The sequence below is a fragment of the Acromyrmex echinatior genome, chromosome 11 (genome assembly GCF_024713525.1).
Source record: "Acromyrmex echinatior isolate Ae372 chromosome 11, ASM2471352v2, whole genome shotgun sequence".
NCBI classification, from domain to species: Eukaryota; Metazoa; Arthropoda; class Insecta; order Hymenoptera; family Formicidae; genus Acromyrmex; species Acromyrmex echinatior.
Window position 1 is genome coordinate 11,979,432 of NC_141862.1, and position 27,102 is coordinate 12,006,533.

Consider the following 27,102-nt stretch of genomic DNA (forward strand, 5'->3'; position numbering starts at 1 on the left):
CCAATTTGGAATTACTACATATTTGTAAAGTCAATATTTGTATAACTAATTTTTATACATATTTCTATATTATACTAGTTCATTAATTAAATTTTTTATAAATTATATATTTCCGACGGAGTTCTTGTATCATGGACATATAAAGTATAAAAATTAATAACGCACGATTTTATGAATGAAAAACAATATATTCATATCCATTTATTAACATATCAAAGTTTTTATAAAAAGGAAATTATTTATCGTAATTATTAATCATCAGTAAAAAAACTTTCGCACCGTATGTACCACTCGTGAAGAACTGACGGTAAATCGGTTTCGTGAAATTGTTTAATTAGAGACCACACTGCAATGTCTACAATATTAAATCCACCCTTGCAAGACCATTTCTCAAATTCATTGGCTAATGTAATCAATCCGTCTTTTATACATTTCTGATTGTGTAAGAAATTGGTGAAGTCAAGTGCAAAATCCAATGTTTGTGGTTGTGAGCACGTGCTCTCGTAATTGTGCGATTCTATCAATCTGCTCATTAATCTGAGAAAATTAACTTCACCTCTTATAGGACAGGAATACGTATTTACAACTGTCTCCATGTCCAGAACTAAAAAGGAATGCAATCAAATGTAAGATATTTAAATAAATTGTTAAAGAAAAGTATTTTAATATAAGTGAACGATGAAAAAGTAATAAAAAGTTTGATTGTAAAAAAGTCTGATTTTTTCCAAAATTTCATTGCATTCTCAATTAATGGAATAAATAATTATAAGAAAAGATGCCTTTTTTAAAGACAAAGATCTTACCATCTTTCCATATTAATGTTATAAATTGTGTGGCTTTTGTAAAAGGAAGAATCCGCTTAGGAAAAATAATAGGTATTTCATCTTTCATAGTAGAATGAGTATGTGATGTCACATTAAACTGGATGTCTTTCCAAAGTTTCTGCAGAGCCAGTATTGAATATGGTGGTTTTCTTGGGTTGACATTCAGTACTATGTGGCTGATGACTGGTTTCTGTAAATGTACAACTGTCCCTAATTCGAGCCTTCTTATTGTGCAACAATTAAATAAAACTACAATTTTATTATAAATGATAGTGATTGATGCATTAATCATAATTACTAATTAAATATGATAATATTTAGCGAGCAATTATAGTTAATGCATTAATTGTTAACCTGGACTTCTACAGAATTTTTCACTTCCGTTTGATTAGATTGTTTCACTTCCATTTGATTAGACTGTTTCAAGAAATGGCATAATGTAGAGACTTGCTTTTTAAGTTCCGCCAATTGGTTAAGAATTTTCTCTTGTCTAGCTTCTAATAATCCATATTCTGGTAAAGGTGCCTAAAAATAAAAATAATTGTTACTCTATACATTATTTCATATTCTGTATAAAGACATTTATTCAACATATTTAAATCAAACATTTGCCATATGCATAAATGTTAAAAAAAAACTACATCACTGAACTTAAAAAATGTATCATAACAATGTTCAAGATTTTTAATTAAGGGAGTGTATTGATGTTCATGTCTGTTGTCTTTTTTAAAATGAAGGTAGAAAAAGCAAAATAACAGGCATGAATACATGTCTGATACTTGCACCTAACAATATACGAATATAAATACGAATACAAAATCTACTGTAGATTTTAGGATGTTACAAAACAATATTAATAAAAAAAGTCGAATGTACTCTGCTGTATAAATAAAATATACATATTGTTCTAAATTTATACATATATCAATGTTCGACTTTGTAAATTCCAAGCAAGATTGTTTTTTTTTTATTCACATAGGCATGTTATGATCAAAATGTCAATATAATAAGTAGATATTAAAAAATGAAAGAAATGAATATAGTTTTATATAAAATTGATAATTATCCTATTGCCAACGCAGACATAACACAATATAAATATCCTTCCTAACTACTAAATCTAGATACATAAACGAAGAGATCAAAACTTTCAATGATCTCATTGAACATAGTATTTTTTAGCTGAACTTTTTACACAGTTTATTTTTCCTCTTTTCTTCTCAACAGGAACAGAAAAAAGAAAGATAAATCCAGATCAATTAAAAAGAACAGGTGTATATAATTACAAATATAATAGCTACACATGTCAAAGTTATCTTATATTCAATTTACTGAAATTTTTGACAGATAAACACATAGCCAACATAAAACCCAGCAAACAAATATATTACGTGTGAAATACTTTAAAGACAATAAATTCCAACACCAATCGATTCATGAGGGTCGTCCAGTCAAAGCTCGACATAAATGTCAATTGATATTTATATCGTTAATGACAACAATGAATTAACTCTTGTTCGTAATGGCGCAACGAAACTTTTGTTTGCTTTTATCCGATCTTCGCACTTTTTCTACAGTTAACAACAATCGGAATCGCGCGTCTTCCTCTTCTGCGCGTGGAAGTTAAATAGTTCACACCGCCACGGAATACAACTCGCGTTTCTTTCGCGCATTCATACCATATTTCAATGATTTCAATCGGCATGCCTTTTCTGTTTCACGAAGCAACTTCCGCGAGAGACCGTCGACATTTCCCCCCGAGAATCACTCGAAAAAAAAAGGATCCCAGGGGGGGAGGGACACATCGATCAAGCCTCTCGAGGCGGCGAGAGAGAAAGAGAAAGAGAACCGCAGCACGTCGCTGCTCCGCTCTCCTGGTCGATTACGGATCAGTGTGCCCGCGGAAATTTTCGGGAAGTCATCATGTCTCGCTTGTTCGAACGATTACGATCGCGGCCGCGGCCGCGATCGACAGCTCGCGCGTTCGCGAGCCGTCGCAGACACACGCGCGGCCACGGGCGATGTATCAACCGCAGGTTCCGATCAAACGAAAACGAAACGGCAACCTGCAGAAGGCGGATAACCTGCGAGACAACGGCGTCGTCGGGCATCTTGGCTTCGGTGGCGGTGGTGTTGGCGGTATCGTGGCGACAGGGTCGGGTGTCGATCGTATCTTCGTGAATATTTCGCATTTTATACATGGAACTCGAGTGCGGAAACTTCGCGGGTAGGACGACCGTAGGTTGCACCGGGTACATCCTCGTCGACATCGTCGCCATCGTCGCGTGGCTGCTCATTTTAGCAACCGAGAAAGACTCACGCACGTCAAGTCGAAAAATCTATCGTTCCATGCTCGTTCTCGGGTGCTCTCGTTCGCTCATACTCGCGCACTCTCGCGCCACGCACGCCACGTTTCCTTCATGGCGTCGTGGTTGCGCTGCGCACCGAGAGATGGCGCGCGAGCAGCGATTCTCCGTCGGTAACCTCAATCTCATTGTCCGGATGATCCTTTTTTCGATCTCTGGATACTAAGATGCTGTCCATTTGGTGACTCAAGTCTGTTTCTTCTTCCTTTTCTTCCTTTTCTTCTTAAAAGTTGTTAACTGGTCTCGTTTCTGTCATCAGAATCAATTTAATCAGATATAAAGAAAGATGAAAGAACGCATACCATCTCACGTTTATGAATCTTTCAATTAGTGGATGATGCGATCACATAAGTCGGGATAAGACAACAAGTATCTCCTTTTTATTCATGGAATGCCAAGAAAGAGTATTATATATTTATGAAAAGGAAAATATCCAAAAGAGGCTAATCATGTGCCTTTGCTTTCTGTTTCTCGCTATATTACTTTTTATCTCTTGTTTTTTGCCTTTTATACTTCTATCAATATTTAATTTACTTATCTTTTTCTAATTTTTAGAACTAGGAAAAGGTGAAAATTTAGTTGAATCGAGATTAAACTATTGGTAGAAATGGGCATTATCCATTCCTTCATTTTATTTCTGAATGAAACAATTAGAAATAAAATGTGGACGAACTTCAGAGGACCAGACAAAAATAAATGAAGAGGAACACAATTGTCGATAAAATTGTCACAAAGAGGAGAAATAAGCACGAAATAAAAGCAAAGATTACATTTAGCCTTTAGATTTAACCGACAAATTCTTTCGAGTTAAACTTTTTGCATAATTCATCTTTTCTCTCTTTCTTTCCAACGTGAAGAGAAAAAGAGGAAAAATTAATATCGTGCAAAGTTTAGTTAAAAAGAGCAAACCTTCAGTTTCCTTATTGTCTCTAATCAAATTTTCTGGCGAGAATTTTCATTTTTCTCGCTTATATTCTTTTCTTCGAAATTTTCTTATCCATCGAATCGAGACTCGCGCGAGAAGATTGAATTCTCGAGAAGACTCGAATCTCTATAGATGGCGCGATAAGAGTAATCAGAAAGTTTGCATTCGCGCGAACGGCTTCGCGAGCAAAATAAAAGGAAAGAAATAAAAAACCTCGCGATTTCGTGTCGTTGAGATGGACATCGCGCGATCCACGAGAACATAAATTTTGCTGAAACGCAATCGCGAGACCGCGAGAGGTTATCGATCGAGAAACGTATACAAAATGGCGGCGTCGCGTCATCGGTAGTGTCCTCTATCAATGAATTTTCGCACGATCGTGTATCTGTGGCCATCCTGGACTCGTGTACTCCAAGAAATATCACGATTAAAACGTACGAAGAAACGGATTGTGTCGCCTGTTTCATTGTAATCAGCGTCGTTCATCCATCATCGACAATTCTCTCATCGTACACGTGTCCTACGCGAGTCCGCGTTGCTCCGTGTTCGCGAGATTGCGGTTAGAATTACGTTTTTTTCTTTCGAACACGCTTGTGCCGCCACCTATCTTGTACGTCGATCTGACAGGGGCCAGCGGACAGGAAGATACGGTGGAAGCGATTGGAGCTCGCGGGCGTCTCGGCTGAATCGAAGAAATTTGCATGATCCGACGTGGCGCGACCCACGACATTCGTCATTCGGATAATTGAGGACGGCCCAAGGATTCCTAGAGGTATCGTGATCAAGCAGTACGTAGAACAACGGTCGTCCGGTTGTCTTTTTCATCGTAGCTGGTCGCCAAACGGCCGACATGGCGGCAGAGCGATGAGCCAATCGCAGCGCCGCTCTCTCGTGCCGCTTCGCCATTCAACAACGACGACGACGACTCCATTCGCCCGCTGCCGCCACCGACATTACCACCACCACCGGCGCAGCTAGAGACCCCCTTCTGGCGTAATTCGCGTCGCCGATCTCGCTATCTCGAATTTGGCGAGTGCTTTTTTTCAACGTTACGTACGGCGGCGCCGAACGAGGAACGGCACCGCGAACGGGAGTGCGACGTGCGGTGACGTGCACTCCGCGGGCGCATCGCGTCGTGCCGATTGTGTTTGGTCACGTGACCGCGCCGAACCGACCGTCGGCCGTGGGAAATGGCGCAAAGATCAGAGTGCATCGGACATCATGGATGGAACCAGCTCCTTTCCGCGGCGATGTCACTTGTGTTTGTTTACAAGCGTGCGAGCACGCGCGCCACGTGCTGAGTGAGGAGGCAAGATCAGGAGAGGAGAGAAGAAGAGAGGTGAGAGAGACGAAGAGAGGTGGTGAGCGAGGAGGTGTGCGGTAAGAGGGAACGGCTGAACGGGACAGGTAGGCCCTCATCGACAGTCCCCCCCCTCCCCTGCATAGAAAATCGTATTCCGAAAAAGCGAGGTTGACGGTATCGGTGCCGGCGTGAAGAGGACGACGATCATTGAAGGTACCACGGCGACGTACGACAATAATGACGGGCAGGGGCTCGAAGAGGCGGGGGCGCCCGCCCAAGTCCGTGGTGATGGAACGTCCGAAGAAGTTTCAGTATCATTTGATGAAGAAGCCCAAGTATCTACAGAACAAGACAGCCGGCGCGCTCGGTGGTGGCGCCGAGACGCCGGGTTCACAGCCGAGCACGCCGACGGCATCGCGTCCGACATCGCCGTCGATCGAGAGCGAGGAGAGCAGCAAGCGCAGCACGAGGAATCAGCGTAAGTCACGTAGTGGTCGCGACCGACACTCCCGCAAGGGTGGCCATGCCGGATCCACAGGTGGTGCCTATCAGCGTCGTGGTTACAACCCCAATGTGGATTATCATGATTCTGAATACCACTATGGCTCTGACTTCGGCGATGAGTCCAGCGAGAAGAGCGAACCGGAGGAAGATCCGTTGCCGACCGATATGGAATCTTCCGAGAGCATAGATGAACCCGATCCTTCAAGTGATAGCGATTTTTCACTGTCCAGTTACAGTACCACTAGTGGCACACCCAGAAAAACTTTGCTCGCTCAACAGCGGCCGCCTAGTCCAGAGCCGTTGTGGTTGCAGAATAGAGAACTGCCACCGTTAGTGTTACCCAAGTCCTCGGATGATCTGTTGGTCCCTAAAGAACTGGTCATGCCATCGCTCTCCATCTACGAAGTACTCAGGCACTTTCGCACCCTGGTACGTCTCTCCTCCTTTAGATTCGAGGACTTTTGCGCCGCTCTTATGTGCGAAGATCAAACTAACTTGCTGGCGGAGATTCATATTATGCTGATCAAGGCACTGTTGCGAGAGGAAGACTCACAGCAGACGCATTTTGGTCCACTGGATCAAAAGGATTCGGTGAACGTTAGCTTGTATTTTGTGGACTCCATGACATGGCCAGAGGTGCTACGTTCATATGTGGAGAGCGATAAGGGTTTTGATCAGAACATTTTACAGACATTAACCACTACTGAATATCCTTTTACTGCCATCGAGGATAGAATCAAGGTCCTACAATTTTTAACAGATCAATTCTTAATAACAAATCCCGTGAGAGAGGATTTATTGCATGAAGGTATAATAAAATACATTTTACATATGCATAACATTTATATTCCATAGCTTTTTATATATATATATATTTAAAACAGCATGATTATATCCAAAGTCGGCAAGGAAAAAATTTACTGTGTCCCTGCTGATGTATCAGTTATTTGTACAATAACAGATATTTTTAATCAAAAAAAGATGCGAAACTAAAAGTTGATGCTTTATATTTAAAATATACGTCTATTAAGATAAAATTTATTAAGCTTGACATTATTTGAATATTTTTACAATTGATAAATTGTTATTTGCAATCGAATTTCTCTATTTTATAAAAATTATTTAGAATTACATTTTTTAAGAATGTATTTGTTACACAAATACTATTTTTGTGTGGTTTTACACTTTATAACATAATTTTTTCATCTAAAATTTTATGATTTAAAATGTTTTTTGTTTGCAAAATTATTGATATTTTGAAGTTAATTGATTGTTTAAGTTAATTCTTTCTATTTTTGTAAAATGTAATGACAAAATATTTAAGATTTATTAAGAGAGAGAGAGAGAGAGAGAGAGAGAGAGAGAGAGAGAGAGAGAGAGAGAGAGAGAATGGAATGGAATGGAATGGAATGGAATGGACAAGATTTATATATTTTCCAGGAACTATGCATTATGATGATCACTGCAGAGTATGTCATCGACTAGGAGATCTGTTGTGTTGTGAGACTTGTCCAGCTGTATTTCATTTAGAATGTGTAGAACCACCTCTGGTTGATGTTCCTACTGAGGATTGGCAATGTAGTACATGTAAAGCTCATAAAGTGATCGGTGTCGCGGATTGTATTCCTGACGTTGAAAAGAACGGATCATTATGTAGACAAGAACATTTAGGATTTGACAGACATGGCAGAAAATATTGGTTTCTTACAAGAAGAGTTTTTGTGTAAGACACATTTTAATGTATCTGCATGTTTAATTAAGATTTTGAAAAATTTTAATTAATTTTTTGTATTTATATTAGGTGTATTAGGTGTAGTAAAAAGAAATCCATTATTTTTACTACACCTAATATTTAAAATATTTTAAATTATGTCTCTATCTTGCAAAAGAAATATTTATAGAATTTTATGAGATGTTTTTAATAAGAAATTATAAATCTGAATACAGAAGACAAGCAAAAGACATGATTCTATTTTTATATGCGTACGCATATAATTTAAAATTTTTATTGTAATTTTTTTTTTTAGTGAAAGCGAAGACGGTGAAGTGTGGTATTATAGTACATCTTTACAATTAGAGGAGCTAATGCTTGCGTTAGATCAAAATGAAATGGAAGTAGCGCTTTATCGTGAATTATCAGATTATAAAGAAGAAATAATCCGACAAATGGAGCTTACAGAGACTATTACTAATCAGTTTAAAGGAAATAAGAAATCATATATAGAAATAGAAAACAGTAAGATCAATCTTCCTTAATTAACATTATTTCTTAAATTTCTTTTAATTAACATTGAATATCAAATTTTATATGTATTGAACAATATTTCCAAAAATAATTAAATATTAATAATAATTTTCTCTCTTGAAATATTTTCTTTAGATCTTATACAAAAGATACAAAAAGAACGACAAGAGAAACAGGAGAAAGAGGAGGAAGAGAGGAAGGAAAAACAAAGACAGGAAGCTGAGGAAATGATACGCAAAATGCACGAGAGTACAGATGCTCTTGATGAACGTACTACTGTAATAACAGAACAGGGTGAAACAAAAATCTCCAGTGATGAGTCGACTCCAACTACACAAGTACCTGAGGTGATCGGCGAAACTGTTGAGGTCGACGCTGAGGCATCAAACATGACGAATACGGACAAAACTACGAAAACTAGCACCTCTACGTCATCATCTGAAGACATTGATGAGGACACATTAGAAGGAGAAGAAAAAATAGGAAAAGACGGTAAGTTTTATAATACAATTCTGTAATATTGTGAATTTTGTTAATAAATTGGTTTCTCCACATTAGAAAAGTGTCTGAGGAATAGATTTGGCTTTTGTAGAACATTTAAACTTTTTTATAGAACTTTGATTCATTTTATTCGTACATGTTTACAATAATCTTTTCTTTCAGGCAAAAAGCATACTATCGTAACGAGATCGAAGACTGGTTCGTTGCAACCGCGAACCTTTAACATGGATGACATAAAAAGACGAAGCATGGCACCGTTGTCGAAGGAAGAGCAAGATAAGTTAGACAAGGGTCTAAAAGATTCCGAAAGTGACGGAAACATCAGGGTAACGCGTCAAAAGGCACATCAAATCGCGTCTGGTACACACTTATTCAAATTAGGCATGGACAACAACTTTAAGTCGTATGTCAATCAGTATAGCACCAATCCTATCGCGCTAAATAAGACTCAGAGAAACGAAGAGCGCGATAAGAAACGTCATTTGTCGCACAAGTTCTCGCTTACGCAAGCATCGGAGTTCAAGTGGGTGGGTAGTTTGACGGGTACTCGTGCTCTATTAGTCAGTACTCTACGTCAAACGATCCTACAGCTCGAAAGCAATATTCAGGCATCGTTTATGCACATCAATTGGCCACTACTACGTAAACCATGGACTACGGCGGTGGGATCGTGCGTGAATCCACGAGACTTTGCGCGCACTCTCATTGTCTTGCAAGCATGCATTAAGTCCGTCGTATTTGCGAGTGTGTGGCATGATCAACTCGGTCATGTGAAATTACAACGGGTAACTGCGCTCGAACGCGAGGAGAAGAAGCGTCAGGATAAAAAGGAAAAGAAAGAGAAAGAGGACGAGGAGGAGCGAAATCGGCTCTTTAATTTCGTCAAGTACACACTCGGCTTAAAGCATCAGGTATGGAAGCAGAAGGGCGAAGAATACCGAGTGCACGGCCAGGGTGGTTGGCTCTGGGTGTCATCCAGACGCCGTCACCGAGTCTCAGACATGACAAAGACGGGCTTACGAGCCGGTCCACAAAAAATTATGGTACAGGTGAAGGATCAGAGTGGCCTGAAAATTCTTCCGCTCGACCCACCCACTTATGAATTCCTCATCAAAGAATATTGTCCGAGTAAGATAGAGAATGGTATTGTGAAACAAGAAATTAAAGAAGAAGAAATAGAAAATGATACAATAAAACAGGAATGTGATATGGAAAATGTAAAAAAGGAACCTACAATGGACAGCAAGACGAACGGTGTTAATTCTTCCCCGGTGAAATTGGAATCCCCGATCAAACAAGAAACAAAGATGAATTTATCAAGTATGTAGCAAATTTAATGAATTTGAATTTAATACAATAAAAATATTTTTCAACAATTTTATTAATATTATACAATTTAGTACAATTTAAAGACTATTTCTAAAATAGACTTGCATTTTATTGATAAGAAACACACTAAACAGAAAATCTCTCTTTTTAGTTTTAGCTGGCATGAAAATTGAAAAAGTTTTTACTCCGATTACTGAGTTCGAAGAGATCAACATCAACAAGGCACTAACCACTTCTGGAAGATTGAATTATCCAAAAGTTGCGAAAAAGACGAAAATTGATGATTTCCTGGCGCGCAGAACACATTTGAAGTTTTTGGAAGAAAGAAAATTATTGCAATCTGTGAGTATCTTTATAAAATAATATATATTGTATAATATAATTCACAAATCTGAAGATAAACTATATCATTCTGATGGCGTGAAAAAATATTAATGTTATACTTTCCATATTATTACTTTAAAATATCTCCATCATTTTCTTAAATTCGATATTTTTGCAGGCAAAGGTGAAAGAAGTAAGTCAGACACTAAATCAGAAAGGCGGAGATGGCGATTGCTCAGAGGTCGATACGGAAAATCACGAAGAAAATGATACAGATAGTACCGTTGGTGCTGGCGGAGACGGTCCTCAGCAAGGTCTTTTGTCGACGCCTGCCGGTAAGCAACAGCAACAAATGAATAAAACGGCAGTAACAACTCTCTCGCCGTCTTCGAAAGAAATGCTGGCGACGATTACCAAGCGCATCCAGCAAGTGCGCTTGCAATATTCAACTGCCTTGAAACTCTGCAAGAACGGTAGCTGTTACTCGCGCTATTGTAACATGAATAATGCCAAAAATAATGCCATGCAAGTTAATACCACGCAGGCCATCACTCCAAATATCATCGACACCTGTTATTCGCCTTTGTGCATGCGAAAGGCGCGATTGAAGCGCGATCTGATCGTTCTACTACGCAAGGCAAATGCTCTAAACAACAATCAGTCCTCTTCATTATCCTCGCCACAGATCTCGCCTACAGTGACTTCCGCGAAAACAGAAGTACCTCCTGATGAATCAAAAGACTCGATTAAACGGGAATCAGCGGTGGCAACTAACTGCAACGACGAAGCAATGAAGATGAACACAAAGGATGACGTTTCTTCTCCAAAGAAGATGAAGCTCGAAAATGAGCATATGGAGAATTCTAACGTGACTACCATCACAACAAGTAACGTCGTTACTACCACCACAACGATTACGACAACTCAGCAAACTGTGAAAAATATGGATGGTGTAACACAAGAGCATTCCGCCGTTAATCGTAATTTGACGACCGTCTCGTCAGAAACTACGACTACAACAACAAATAAAAGTGGTGCAAAGACAGTGATAATCGTGAACCGTAGAGGAAGGACAGTGCAGCGAAGTACGTTTGTCAAAGAACTGCATGCTGACGGAACCGAGCGAATATACACGGCAACATCAACAGAGGGTAAGCTATATCTGAAGAAAGTGGTGAACACGACAGCTGATCGTAAGAAAAAACGCACACCAGTTAAATATCCACTCTGCTCGACTTTCTGCACGAAAAACAAACAACGCAGTATACTAGTACTTCCTCGGCACGAATTGAGGAAATTATCCCGCGTCGGTGGTAAAACACCCGTGCAAGGATTCCATCATCAAGCCAAGGCAAATATGTCAGTGTGGCCATATCCTTGTCCCAGACCCTTATTCAAGACTTGCTGGTTGTACAGAACGGTTGGTTTAAAGTCATTAGCCGCTGCTGCGATTCAGCTGAGAATACTCTGGGCTTGTCTCAGATGGGATGATATGGCAGCCAAGCCGTTGTCCACCGATGGTAAGAATCAGATCACCACTGACACGGAGATCATGTCACTGGAAATATTGAAGCATCGACATGTCGGGCAGTTTCTCGACAGGGCTCAATATCTACGAAGGAAAGTCGTCATACCGCTCGAACTTCCAAAGCAAGTCAGAGGTGTGTATAAAACTATGTGATAACTGTATTATTAAAGTTTCAATTATGTGAAACTTATTATTTAATTGACAGTTTATTATAATATACATGTTATGAAAAAGTAGTAACATAACTTTTTTTTAAAGTCATATTCACATTATGTATAATACAATACTTTTGCAGAGGTAACGTCTATAAGGAGTGGACTGAGAAAAAGAAAGCGTCCCGAATCTCCACAAAGCACCAAACCACAAGTTACTGAGGAATGGGTCGATGAAGATAAATTAGAACTATGGGAAATCAAACAATATGGTGACAGGTAAAAATCAAGAATGATTAATGTGTCTTTTATTGAAATATTGCATGTTATTTCGTATGTCTAATGTTGTTTGTCAAATTCTTTCTGAATTATTCTTTTTATCTTTACAATTGCTGTGCCACTGATCGTTTTCATCGAGCTTACTCAAGTTTTAACTAAGGAATGTTACACGTTAATGATTTTTATACTATTCTTAGTATAAAAATCAAAATATTTTTATTAGAATATAATTTTGACGTGTAATAATCTGAATTTATACATTACACTTAAAAGAGTTTATTAAAATGTATTAAATTTAGAAATTATAAAAGTTTATTATTTGTGACAAGTTTTTTATGCTTAATGTATTGTTTATGTTTTCTGTTTATAATTTTCTTGTACAAATATTTTTCTAAAATTATCACAAATCTTGGGAAATTAAAATGCATATTCCATGTGTATCTCTTTCGTTTCAAACAAATTGCGATATATCATGTGAAATATGTCGCTGTTTACTCTTTTATAATTCATGCCAATGATATTCTAGTATGGATCTAACCTTCAACCAAAGGCTGAACCTTCAATCTTTAACCGCTTGCTTTCTTCCATTGGGAGCTAACCCTTTGCTTGGTGTGTCTGTCCTGTCTCCAGGTTAGAGAAGGCTAATGCGCAGATTATTACTAGGAGTCGCTCAGGTGCACCGCAGTCGGTGATCGTCAGTAGTGGAAACAAAACCGTTACTACTGTTACCACCACCAGTGGCACAGCTGGTCTAACTGGCGATCAGCTTGTGAGCGGCAAAGCGACACCAGAAGAAATTAAAGAAAAGATGGAACAGCAGTTGCGCATGCAACGGGCGGCTCATCAACAAAAGCGTGCTTTGCATGAGATGACTGTTAAAAACCAATCCGGAAACTCGACGTCACCTGCTACCTCTCACATTGTTAAAGTTACAACCAATTCCTCCTCCGGTAAGCTGACTATATGTGATTTATAAGAAGGATAAATGTACATAAAACGATATTTGTTCTTGTTCGTTGAAATTAAGATAAACTGAAATTATATTAAAAGAGACTACATTACTTTTAGATGGTACCGTTAAATTAGTTACAAAAGTCCCGATTCCGGCGAATCCGAACAGCAACAAGTCGCAGTTGACTTCTCTTCTAACAACTCCTACACAAAACAAAACGTTCATCGGTACAAGGCGAATTTATATGACGAAATGTAAGCCATTTGTTCTTATATTTGAGCAAAGAGATATTTGAGATTGATTTTATATGAACTATTCTGTTGCTTTATTTTAGCTGCTGATGGAACTACTAAGGTTGTATCCGGTCCTACTAGTATTTTACCGAAAACGCCGCCAACTCCAGGGCTAAGCCAGCAATCTGTGATTAGGATAACGCCAACAAGTAAGTCTATTTGTTATTTAAATTTAAAATAATATTAATTATAACAATGAAAATCTTTTTTTTGTTTCCAAAATATTAAAATGCAAAATATAAATTGCCTTTCTGGAAGATTTTTTTTCAATTATCTTAATTGTATTTTTTTAGGCACTAATGTCTCACCTGTGCCACAGAGAGTGCAAATTCTCAGAGGACCAGACGGGAAGTTGCAAGTGCGTGGCTTATTGCCTGGGCAGCAGTTGGTTCAAATGCCGGATGGAAAGCTGCACGTGGTGAATGTAAGCCAAACTGTGGGCACCACAATTGCACAAAGCGCTCAAACGAATTCGACAACATCTACAACTACTTCACAAGTAATTTATTCAAAAACACATCTTTTGAAAACAATCATGGAAGAGTGATGTATAAAAAGAAGCTGTATAATTAATCGACGTAATAGAAATCAATATGATATAGGATTCGAAAATAAAGGAAATAATAAGTTTATTTATAGAACACTATAACAAATTACATTAGGGTCAATACGAGCCTACAAGTGTGAATGTTTATGCGACAATTTTTATTTATTATAATTGATATATTTTAGACGAAGACTGTGACCGCCGTTAGTACTAAAGTGGCGGCGACTGAGAGTACGTCTGTGATTAAAACCAGTCCGAATGCAAAGACAACAGCGAGCTCACCGCAACAAGCACAAACGCCTCAACCAAACTATTGTGTACAAACTGTTCAACGAGTAAAATCCGCGACTATGACTCTGGCACCCGTCTCAACAGCTCAAGGAACGAAGAATGCTATCGTAGTCACTAACACAGGACAAACCGCTCAGGTGATTACTGTTTTAATTAACTTGAATCGAATCATGAAATGATTTTTGAATGTATATGAACAAAAATTACTGAAAATTTGACAAAATATTAAATATGATATATCTAAATTTAGTAGTTTTATTTAATTTTTAAAATTTAATTTTTAAAAATTATCTTAAGAAACATTAAAAAGGCTTAATTGAGAGAAATAAAAAAAAATAAAATTGCAAAGCTTTAGAAATTTAGAATTAATTACAAAAAAAATATATACATATAATTTTTGTACTTACATAAATTTATATTTATATAAAATAAAAATATTGTAGGTAATATCTTCTGGTGGACAAGTGATAAGTGGGAGTCCTATAATGGTCGCCACGAACGCAAATTTGGTCCAACAATTGGCGTCAGGCAAGGCTCACTTGACTACGATCGGCAATCAAGTTGTGATACGTAATGCATCCAATCAGATTGTGCATGTGAACTCTCCTAATGGCGGATTTATCGTGAAAGGTACTGTCACCACGAATAAACAACAAGGTTAGTGTTATTCTAATTAATCATCTGTATTTTTTAAAGAAAAGATTAACTTAAGAAAATTTTCATCGAAGAACTTGCATTTCAAGAAAATGTGCTTAGCAAGATTTCTTTCATATATCTCAAAAATTTTATATACTGAGAATAAATTTATGCTTTTAGCTTTGCAAACCACGCCAACTTCGACAGTTGCACAATCATCCACAAATACGAGCCCAACGACGACTACCGCAACATCCACGATATCAGCAACAACTCAGAGTTCCGCCACGACTCCGATTCCAGGGAGTCTTGAGGCTTCTTTACTGGTTGGGCAACCACCCGGTACAATAATTAAATGTGTGACGGCGCAAGTTATCAGTACAGCTGAGGGTCCACGAATTGTGCTGCAGGGTTTAACAGGCTCGGATTTCACGCCACAGCAATTAAATATGGTGCAACAACAAGTTAAACAGCAACTTCTGAAAGGTTGGTTTTTAAGGATCTTTAAATCTTTATGAGCAAATGTTGCAAATTTGCAATGTTTATTTTAAAATTAAATTCAGGATAAATTTGGGGTAAATTTGAAATCTATACAAATTAGTAGATTTAAGAACTAAAGATAGAAATATATGTAGCATTGAACACTGAAGTGATTCTATATGCTAGAGATGCATTCAAAAACAACATCCAAATGTCTCCGAGTATTATTTTATTCTTGTTTAATATTCGATGAACAACAAAGATAAAATGATATTCAAAAGCATTCGGCTAATATTTTCGAACGCAGCCCAGAAAAGCTATATACCACTCTGTGTGTGTGTGTATCGATATATATCGATAGCATAAATATCGATAATTCTTTACTTGTAAGTCATTTTGTAGCAAATGCAGTGAATTTTTTTTTTATGACAAGATGTCATCCCTAGAAGGTTAAAAATATAATTTATTGATAAGTTTCTGCATGGCATCAACATTTTTGACTGGAAACGTATCAATTCGTTTTTTATTCCCTGAACGTTATTGACTCGAATTAGTTGTATTTATAGTCAGTTTATAAGTCATCATGTGTAAAGTTAGAATTTAAAATTGATGAAATTTTCACGATAGGATTCAATTGTATTTATTATTTTTTATCATCTTTTTCTGATCTTGTGTACATTATAAATAAAATTTTGTTTAAAATATTGGTTTATAAAATAATGGCTACAATCATTTTTGCATAAAACATCTGGTCAACATTGTGTCGAATTATAAACTTTAAATCGATTTCAGCACATGCAGCGACTGGCAAGCAAGGCGTTTTAGGACCAACAAAGATTTACTTGGCTGTTCAACCAGCCCAATCATCCAACAACAATCAGCAACAGCAATCACCAACTACACAGATTTCATCAATTACAAATACTCCTGTATCGGCTACTCCAAAACAGCAACAGTCAATTTCCCCATCATCTACCAATGGTATACATATACTTTTAATTATTTGTTATTATTCAGAAAATATCCAATTATAATAAATATTCTTAAAAGTAAATGTTCTTATATAATTTCAAAATAATTACGAATATTTTACATTATTTATTATATATATATCTCTTTTATTAGAACCGCAAAACACTATTGAAACCATTCCAGAAACTTCGCAAGCGACAACACCAAAATCGACAGAAAAACCAAAAGTAGTCGTTCAGCAAGTAGGACGTGTAGCAAACGTGACAGAAGACGACACGCAAAAGGCAAATATAGCTAATGGACAACAACCATCGTCCCAATCCGTAAAAGAGGGAAGCGATTCATCTTCGAATAAATTTATACTAACTCCAGATTACATTCAACAAAGTTAGTATGCAAAAAATGGAACACAAATATGTTTTTATACAAAATTTTTCAAAGATGTTTTCTTATACCACAAAATTTTCTAAAAGCATTTTTTTATATTAATAATTTTTTTGGAACTTCTTCGAGAAATATTTCTTATATATATCTTTGCTTTAAATGCTCTTATTTATTTTTGATTTAGCTATTAAAAATGCTTTAAAACAAGAGAATCTGAATCCAGAGATAGAAGAAAAATTATTACAACTACAACGTTATCAGGAAAAGCAAATGAAGGGTGGCATAGAAAATTCAGTAACTAGCAATCAAACTCATAATTCACCTGCGGCAACAACACCGCGTCCGCCTTCGCGCAAACGACCAGCACCGTCGTCGAACATTCCAGCAACAGCAGCAGCGACAACACCGACAAACGCGCAATCATCGTCCAGCGGAGTTGAAGACAAAGATGACAAAGACTGGGTGGAGACACCTAGGAAAAGACCAGCTGTAAAGCAAGAAAATCGCGAAACGGCCCAAAAGTAAGCGTAACATACAATCAAGTATGGTGATCACATAACATCAAATACAGTGGAACTTCGAAATAGCGCACAAAATCGCTTCCAGACGTTAAATGCAGTAGTAAGTAAATAAGGAATATAATGAGGAATAGGTAACTGCGGCCTCTCCAAGAGCCCAGTAGGAATTTTATGGTTGTGATATGCAAGACTACGTTATTATTCAAAGCGAACCACGCGCTGTTACGAGGCTTCAGTATAGCATGACCAAACAGCCACTAACATAGCTATTAAATTAATGCGGTAGCACAACAATTTTTTCTAATTTTGATGTTTTTCTTAAAATGGTTATTGTAGATACAATTGGAAATTGTAAATATTTGAGATGCAAAAATGAGATGTAATTTCAATTCGAGAGATAAGTTGATCAATCCTGAAATTTTCGTTATCCAACCAGAAGCGACCATGGCTAAGGCTATCTTCGTCTTTAGGGTTGGTCAAAAAACGAAGATAAGGCTTGTTTTTAATTGCATAACGAAAAAACACTTCTGAAAATTATTTATTACATAAGTAACACCGTATCTGTATGTCCCATGTAGAAATGTAATATATAAATTCTTTGTTTTATTCATTCATTTATATCTTTTTCTTCTTTCCATTTCGTAAATAAACAAAGTTGTGTTACTGTATTGTGCTTCGCTATAAATTTTGTGTCTAATCTCTCGTGTTTTAATTTTTAAAACGCAACAACTTTATATTATAGTTGCTAACATTTATAAATTTATTTCTGCTGATTCTTTTACTTTTATAATTTTTATAATTGTACAATAATCAGGAATATAATGTAAGATAATCAGGAAATATCATTAAAATGTGTATATAAATTATATTTAAAAAATCAGACAAAAAAGAGGAATTTGCGAAAAGGTGAACTTTCCGATTTTCTTGTCACTTGACATACTACTGTATTTTGGTGTGCTGATTACGAACATGATAATGAAAATTGACGATAAGGTCATTTTCAAAGTCAAATATTTAAAAAATGATTTTTTTTCACATTTCGCAAAAAGTCGTAGTCATTTGCCGCACAAGGGCTAAGCGTTATTATTTACACGCGAAGCAACTCTCACCTCCTTCCACCTCCCTCCTGCTTAGGGGCGCACGACTTCGAAAAAAAAAAACGGTTTTTAAATATTTGACCTTGAAAATACAGTAATATATCACACCAAAATACAGTAGTATATCAAGCGACAAGAAAATCGGGGAGTTTACCCTTTTGGAATTGTATTAAAAAAAAATCCAAGTAAAAACTTAAAGCTCCTAAGTACTCACTCCAGCCATATTGACACATTGATTTTTCTTGCATACCATTTATACATAGAAAGAATTTAGATGAAACGAAATGATGAGATCGCTTTAAAATATTTGTAAAAATGGACGAAAACCTCTCCTTATCTCCCCTGATAGTCAGTAAAGAATCAAAAAAAGATTCGTGAAACGAAAATAGGCTACGCATGCGCATTGAGTAAAAACTAGTAAACGCACTTTACACTTTACGCACTTTGCTTTTTACGACTACTTACTGATTCAAGGGAGATAAGGATAGTTTTCGTTCATTTTTACAAATGTTTTAAAGCGATCTCATCATTTCGTTTCATCTAAATTCTCTTTATTTATAAATGGTATGCAAGAAAAATCAACATGTCATTTTTCGCTTATGATGTCATGATTCAATATGGCTGAAGTGACTATTCAGGAGCTTTAAATATAAAATGCCTTCCAAATTATAACATGCCATATGTTTGTGAAAAATATGTCGAATTTAAATTGTATTTGAAAACACATTCAAACAAAGAGAAATACATATAATAGAGAGTGCCATTAGAAAGAAACCTGAAAGAAGATATGACGGCCCAAAAACCTGTAACCGCAAAATGCTGCCCTCTTATAAAGTGGATGTAAACTACAACGTCCACTTTTCTTTCGGTACATCGTCCACTTTCAAGACTAGAGATGATAAATCGATATTTGGTTCATATAATCGTGTTACATGTAGCTTAATTATATAAACCAAATATCAATTTATCATCTCCAGTCTTGAAAAGTGAATGATGGTGCCCTAAAAAAAACTATATATTATGTATTTAAGAAATAAGATCCGAACTGTGTAAATGTATAACATACATACGGTAGAGAGCGCCAATGATCGATCAAAGTCAGATTATGAATACAATATATATATATTCTTAATTAAATTTAATTATCTCAGATGTGAGAAATATTAGGACACTATGTATGTTATACATTTACACAGTCTGATCTTATTTCTCAAATATAAGTAAATGTACCAGTGTTAGTGGACATGATCCCATTATTAGACAAAATGACTAAAAGTTTTTTTTTTAATTAAAATATTTTTTTAAATTAAAAAATATTTCAATTCAGGCTCCAATGAATAAATCTAAGAATATATAAAGTAAATATTTAAAAGTTTTAAAAATATATAAGACCAATTTGAGCCAGCACAGGCTGTATGGAAAAAACTTCTATTTATTTAAAAGATGTATCTTTTAAATAAATAAAAGTTTGCACCTACACATCCTGTGCTGGCTGAAATAGAGTTTATACATTTTTAAAACTTTTAAATATTAGGCTTTTGATTTTAAATATATATATATATATATATATATATATATATATATATATATATATATAGTTCAATATTAGTATATATAGATAGTAGTTCAATATTGTTATGTTACAACAACGTAGCTTTCTTCGACATAATGGCTGCGTTCAAAGAAAAAACAACTTTCTAACTATTGTGTTTCTTCAGCTGACTTAATATATAAACCAATCATATTAAAGAATCGTATTTTTTGAGAAAACTGATCTCATTTTTTGAAAAAAATTGTATTTGTGAATAATAAATTATACGTAAATGGACTGTTTGGGACAATAGATAATTCAAATTTTTTATCATTGAAATAACTTCGAACACAATTGTATTCTCTTTTAATTGAAATGAAAAGTGTTAAAATAAACTATGTATTTTATATATATAGTATAAATAAATAAACGTATTTTATATATAGTAATAAAAAATAAATAAAAGACATTTATAATAAATGCAACAGAACAATAATAAATTATTTTGTATTATAATTATAAATATTTATATAAGTGGCTTGTTTTATTGCAATGGTATTCGTACCTTATTTTATGCGGTACTTTGACTGCTTTTCTTTCAGGAGACACAAACATCATTCCATTTTTCTCACATTCAATAAATAATGAAGAATGTTCATTGACTGTGTATCCTAAAAAGAAAGCAGCCTTAAACTGTCATCTATTTTTAAATAATATTAAAATTACTTCTAGAATGCCGAAATTATCGGAGGCATTAGATAACGAGTCATCACCTAAAAATCGATCTGCAAAATTGAAAGACAGTCAAGAGCAGCGAAGAAAACAGCAAGTGTTTTCCCGAATGCAGGTTTTATTGTTCCGGCATAAGGAACTTCTTAAAAAAGATATTCTTAAAAAGAGAGCGTTACTCGAGAAAGAACTTCAAATTGATATACAGGTAATGGTAATTACAATTATTAATAAGTAAGTAATAAATCATATTTTAAGTTATAATTTTATGTAATGTAATAATTTAAATGAGATCTATTTTACGCGCAATTCCATACATTATCGAATTAAACTTCAAATCATATTTTGTCTCATATGGGCTGCAATATTTATTCAGTTTGTTGAAAATCATATATTTATTTAGTTTGTGATTTGAATTATAGCATTGTTCAATAAAATTTGTAACATTAATTAATTATTAATTTTAATTATATTAATTATATTATAATAATTTGTATTTTGCAACATCTTTTAGCGAAATTATTTGTGAGATGTTACAAATTGAATAATATGATATCGAAATGTTTACAATATGAATTCGCTTAATAATATGAGCACTAAATGGTTTAATTAAAAATAAAAAAAAGATATTTTATTACTAAATTATTTTGAATCAAGAGCCCAATCTTAAATATTTAAAAAAATACAAAAGAAATAACATTTTATAACAATATATATAAATATGTGTACACAGAAACACAATTTTATTTAAATTGGAGATAAGATCATGATTAATCCTTGAGGATTAGAATGTTGTCAGAATTTTTATAAAACGCGAATAAAAATTTTTGCAGAAGGACTTGTCGGCGGAACTCGCTACAAGAACAAAGGCAGAGAGACACAAGCAGGATGAAGTAAAGGTTGGGAGTGCGAAGCGAAAAGCAAATGCTCAAGTGGCTCAACAGGTTAGCCCGTCCAATCGGAGTAGTAGTAGCAGACCGAAAAAGCATAAGAATCAAGGTAATAGTACGACGCCTCCTGGTGGTTCGACAACCACGACTCGCATCAAGAAAGAGAAACTATACTGTTTATGCAGAACTCCTTATGATGAGACCAAGTAAGAGCATAAACTCATATAAGCCTGATTGAATTTTTATCAATGTATATTTGTTCTTCGTTGTGTTTTAAAATTATATAATTTTATTTTAATCTCACGAAGTATAACGAGGTCTTAATTTCATTTATGCGATATCCCTGATCTGAATCTCATGGTCAACACTTGTGAAGTAGAGAATCATAGTATCAATAAAATATCTTTTTAGTTAATTTAAATTTAAAAAAAGATTTAAAATTTTAATATCGATCATTAAATATATTATATATAAAATATATTATATATTATATATAAAAAATATATTATATATTATATATAAAATTATACAAATAATTTCTCTTTCTTTAAAGATTTTACGTGGGATGTGATTTATGCAATAATTGGTTCCACGGTGACTGCGTGGGTATAACGGAAGAGATGAGCAAGTCTTTGTCAGAATTTGTTTGTACAGAATGCAGACATGCGAGAGATACACAAGAATTGTATTGCCTGTGTAAACAGCCTTACGACGAATCTCAGTAAGTGCATTACGTTATTAAAAAATTATGTTAATAATAGAAATATCTAGTAAAAAGAAAGAAAGAGAAAATTAACTATGATACTCGACCTTTGTGGAACCACGTGTAATCCCAATAGATAACAATGATAATATAATTTACTTAATAATTAAAATAATATACTTAGAAAAAATTAACGTTTCTTTTTATTTTATATAATTAGAGCAATTTATTTTATATATATATATATATATATATATACACACATACATATATTTATTTATGCATGCTTTAATATTTTTAATGTAGTTGATATGCAATGCTAATATAAAGTTATATAACTAATATATAATTAATTTTTAATTTTATATTTCTAATTATCTATTTTTTATTATATAAGGTGTAATAAAGCGACCATACCAGGCTAATTTCTTGAAAAGTACGCATTTTCTTAAAAAATGTCAAACAAAAGTTGTAGGGTTCTAAGTGGCGCATTTCATGATAGTATAAATATTGTGATCATGAATAACGTTATCAAGATCACGTAGATTACCTTGAATTTTTTAACGGGAGAACTACCATTTTATATTACATATTTTTGTAGCTGACATTAAGAGACTTTTTAAAATGTTATAATAAAGTTATTTTGTATTAAAAACTCTCCAGATATAAAACTTGAAAGTTACAATACCATCGGCATTAGCATTCTATAAGGAGTCCATTCTATAAGGAATCCAACTGATGGCTAAAATCTTATAAATATTGTTCGTAGTCAGGATGTTAACAATATACATCGAGGTCAAGGACATTGGAAGTTGTTCCTCTTATATTTATACTAAAAATTCATTTTTACGTTAAAAATAAAAATAAGAAAAACAATTTCCAGTGACCTTGACCTTGACATATGTTGTTAAGATCTGATTGTGAACAATATTCAGAAGGTTTTAGTTGTCAGTCTGACAATTTGGAGAATGCTAATATCGGCGATGCTGTAACTTTCAAGTCTTACAACTTGAAAAGTTCTTAATGAAAATTAAATTCTATAACTTGTTTTAAAAAGCTCTTGACGTCAGCTACAAGAACATGTAATAAGAAAATGATAATTTCCGTTAAAAAATTTCGAAATGATCTTTATGTGATCTTGATAATGCTATTCAAAGTCATACTCACATGAAATATTCTACTTAGAATCCTACAACTTTTGTCTAAAATCTTTTTCAAGAAAATATATATTTTTCAAGAAATTAACCTGATACGGTCGCTGTTACACCATGTATAATTAGTACATTTAAAATAACGCATCTATCCTTTTTTAAGATTTTACATATGTTGTGACAAATGCCAAGATTGGTTCCACGGTCGATGTGTTGGTATTCTTCAATCAGAGGCCGACAACATTGACGAATACGTTTGTCCAAATTGTCAACGTAATTCTTCGGTCAACTTCGCTAATATGAAGAATCTTAACGCAAAAGATCTTGATCTGTTAAAGAAATTAATTAAACAAATACAGGTAATGTAGTATCTTTATTAGAATAGTATCGATATGATTTTGATTTCTATAAATTGTTTTAATTCTAATGAAAAATATATCTTCAATAAAGATACTAAAATATAGTATAATTATGTAGTTAGTTATTAAAAATTATTATTTAAAATAAATTTCTTTATTATTTATGATTATTTTATTTATTACTCATTAAAATAAAATAAATAAGAGATGAAAAAATTAAATATTCTGTTGGATATATTGAAATAATAAAACACTTTGTGAATCAGGTTAAAAATTTTAATTCAAGAGAAAATTAACATTCAGATCTATTATTCAGAATGTATAATTTATTTGTTTTAGGCTCATAAAAGTGCATGGCCGTTTATGGAACCAGTAGACCCTAATGAAGCGCCAGATTATTACAAAGTGATAAAAGAACCAATGGGTAAGTAATTTTATGTGTGTGTGTGTGTGTTTTGTGTGTGTGTATATCACTTCATAATCTATTCCTTTCCTTAGCTAAATCATCTTGATACGAAAGCATAATATATTTTCTTTTAAATGATAATAGTTAGTATATATATATATATATAAAATATAATTATTTTTATTTTAGACTTGCAAACTATTGAATTGAGGATAAATGATCGATCTTACAAGAAACTCAGCGAGTTCATCGGTGACATGACAAAGATATTCGATAATTGTCGATATTATAACCCGAAGGAATCACCATTTTTCAAATGCGCCGAATCCCTGGAGACGTATTTCGTCCACAAGATTAAAAGTCTGAGGGAGAAATTCTCGGAAGGGAAGTAATTCAATCAAAAAGGTCGATGGAGCGCTGTGGAATCGATCTGAATCTAAGTGAATAGTGCAGTGCGTTTTACAAAATACAGAGAATGGAAACAGTTGTGCCAGTACACGTAGAAAAATTGAAACTCTCTCTCGGAATAGACTTAAGTATGTAAAAGTAGAGAAGGCACCGGTCTCCGCTATTTATTATAGTTGTGTGAACATTTTCCTTTTCCCTCCCACTTCCTCACTGCAGTTTACGAGTTCTCAGTTCCAACTGTGCTGTATGAAATGTGAATTTTAGACCAGAACTTACCGCTCGTAATTGATTTTATTTACGAGAATATACGTAGGTTTTGCCGTCTACTATTGCATAAAAAAGAGAAAGTAAGCCATAGCACGATCATTTTTTTTAACAATTACATATTAAAATATAATATATAATTATGTAACATAATTCTGTTCATTATCGGAAGTTCTTTTTACTCTTTTTTTTTTACATGTTGAAAAATAAGACAGACCACAAGGGCCGCTTTTTTTTCTTAATACGCTCACTGTAGCCGTCTAATTTATCTCTTTTACGGTTATGATGTCGATCACTCTTAGTCACTCGTCAAACTCTTTACACTTCCTGCAACACTTCAAATATAAGAACTTTCTAAGAAAGTGCTTTGCCTCAAATAAATTCAAAATAATATTTCATGAGCATGTACACGAAAATAATAATTCGTAAGTTTTATGTCTCGCGAACAATGAACGTTATTATGAAGCTGCATTCGAATTGTATGAAATACAGAATTTCTTCTTTCTCGCGTTATAATATTTGTATTTTTTTATACAAAAAATGAAAGATTTAATCGTTAATTGAAAAGGAATAAGTGGAACAAATTTGTAAAATATAATGCCCGTGAGCATAAAGTTATATGTAAATGACGACTCTCCTTGAGTCACGAAGTTATCTCAGCTTAGGAGCAATAAATGAGGTAAAATTATGTAATACGTAAGTTCACTTAATTGGCTTTATTTAATTATTTATCCCATTTTAACGTTGAGCTCTTGCGGAGCGAGTATCATTTTCTATGCAATGAATAAGTCTTGCAACAACCTCAGAAAAAATATGGAGACATTATTTAACACTGACGTAAGCAAACAAAATGTATGAGTTCAAACAGGCAAAATTTAGAACTATGAAAATTTAGTCTCCACACATTATGATGTATATTTCAAAAATACGTGCAAGTTTATTTTTTGTATACTGAATCTTTTTGCTATATACGGGATATGTATATATATATATATATATATACATATACGCACACACACACACACACACACACACACATACACACATAAACGTCACATTCACTTCGAATTTAGTAGTTGTAAGTTGTGGGTCAGAATTCATGTGTCATTCATCATGTTATGCTATTATTTATGTATGTACATACAATATGCGACCGTGATTTCACGTCCGATAGACCGAGTTGTACGGAAAAAAATGGTTAACAACGATTGGCTACCTGACGAATATATTTGAGATGGTCGAAAAATGCTACTCCACATTTAACTTACTCCACATTTCTTTATGTATTTGATGTGAGAAAGAGAAATGGAAAAAAAGGAATGCAGTTGTGTCATCGTATAGCCGTAAGACTATTTTTTAGGATTACACGCATAATAAATTGTACAAATTCGTTTATCGTCTCGTGCTCACACACAAGCTAGCGATTACGATTCTATTTACTTATGCGTTGTTTTAATCACATAAATAAATTTTCTATGAAATTGTTTATAATCGACGATTCACATTTAGGCGTTTAGATTATAAGAGACAGGCAGCGGAGTCTGCTTATGTATATATATATGCAACACCACACAACTACACACAAATGTGAAAAAAAGGACAGAATTTATCTCGAAGAGAAAGGCAATTGTAGAATTCTTTGATTTCCAAACCAGGAGAAAATAAAAAACCAATGAAAAGTACAGAGGAGTTCGTTTAAATGAAACAATAATGAAAAAAGACTATCGTTTATATTTTAGCTGTAATACTAATAAAAACTTATAGCTGATGAAGGCATGTTTTAATTATGCTTTATGTGTTAGAATATATATATAGAACAAAGCGATACCCAATTTTTCGTACGAGACAGATATATAATTATAACAAAAGTGTGAGATAGTTTTAAGTATCTGTACATACATTTTTAAACTTATAGCTTCTGTCTCGTACTTTATTGTGAAAATTGACTGGTGACGACTTTTAATTATATATTTCGAAATCTATTTTTATTAAAATATATCCACAACCGATAGAATCACTTAAAGAAAAATTTCTAACTATATAATTCGTCATCCTTGCTCTTTGCTTTTATAAGCGATAAAAAGAGTTAATAATTCTATTCGTATTAAATAATACAGATATTACATAATTTAAATAATTTTTTCTGATTAATCGAAGTCGATTTAAATTAATTATCTTTAAAGTTGCCGATAGTAGGATTTGCTAAAAAGT

At 34.3% G+C, this 27,102-nt stretch overlaps 2 protein-coding genes across 10 annotated transcripts; one reads left to right on the forward strand and one right to left on the reverse strand.

Annotated features, from left to right (window-relative positions):
* Positions 1-167: 167 nt before the first annotated feature.
* On the reverse strand, positions 168-4,616 carry LOC105144283 (aminoacyl tRNA synthase complex-interacting multifunctional protein 2). 4 transcript variants are annotated; one of them, XM_087411160.1, is made up of 4 exons: positions 4,554-4,616; positions 1,179-1,349; positions 804-1,014; positions 168-604 (listed from the first exon to the last, which is right to left on the reverse strand). In XM_087411160.1, exons 1-4 carry the CDS (start codon positions 4,599-4,601, stop codon positions 252-254), a joined length of 783 nt encoding a protein of 260 aa, XP_087267286.1. In that variant the 5' UTR covers positions 4,602-4,616; the 3' UTR covers positions 168-251. The 4 variants fall into 4 exon arrangements, with proteins under 4 accessions (XP_087267286.1, XP_011051404.2, XP_011051403.2 ...); XM_011053102.2 differs by lacking the exon at positions 4,554-4,616 and adding an exon at positions 2,909-3,255; XM_011053101.2 differs by lacking the exon at positions 4,554-4,616 and adding an exon at positions 2,891-3,255.
* On the forward strand, positions 4,584-26,663 carry E(bx) (nucleosome-remodeling factor subunit NURF301 E(bx)). Of its 6 annotated transcripts, XM_087411113.1 has the most exons (25): positions 4,584-4,674; positions 4,743-6,730; positions 7,363-7,645; positions 7,950-8,158; positions 8,303-8,659; positions 8,831-9,988; positions 10,149-10,339; positions 10,500-11,982; positions 12,145-12,280; positions 12,911-13,230; positions 13,349-13,486; positions 13,567-13,674; positions 13,819-14,024; positions 14,258-14,500; positions 14,807-15,020; positions 15,180-15,485; positions 16,272-16,460; positions 16,605-16,838; positions 17,020-17,356; positions 20,714-20,918; positions 21,544-21,806; positions 22,154-22,321; positions 23,618-23,813; positions 24,153-24,237; positions 24,409-26,663. In XM_087411113.1, exons 2-25 carry the CDS (start codon positions 5,656-5,658, stop codon positions 24,609-24,611), a joined length of 8,307 nt encoding a protein of 2,768 aa, XP_087267239.1. In that variant the 5' UTR covers positions 4,584-4,674; positions 4,743-5,655; the 3' UTR covers positions 24,612-26,663. The 6 variants fall into 6 exon arrangements, with proteins under 6 accessions (XP_087267239.1, XP_087267238.1, XP_087267240.1 ...); XM_087411112.1 differs by having other exon boundaries at positions 4,609-6,730; XM_087411114.1 differs by having other exon boundaries at positions 4,609-6,730; positions 14,807-14,993.
* The last annotated feature ends 439 nt before the right edge of the window (positions 26,664-27,102 follow it).

What these genes read in the sequence shown, in the direction of transcription:
- LOC105144283 (XM_011053101.2), bottom strand. Translation starts at nt 3,121, where the DNA reads ATGAGCAGCCACGCGACGATGGCGACGATGTCGACGAGGATGTACCCG. An exon ending in AAAATTCTGTAGAAGTCCAG is followed by an intron (nt 1,015 to 1,178) that starts GTTAACAATTAA and finishes GTACATTTACAG; the next exon opens with AAACCAGTCATCAGCCACAT. An exon ending in AACATTAATATGGAAAGATG is followed by an intron (nt 605 to 803) that starts GTAAGATCTTTG and finishes ATTCCTTTTTAG; the next exon opens with TTCTGGACATGGAGACAGTT.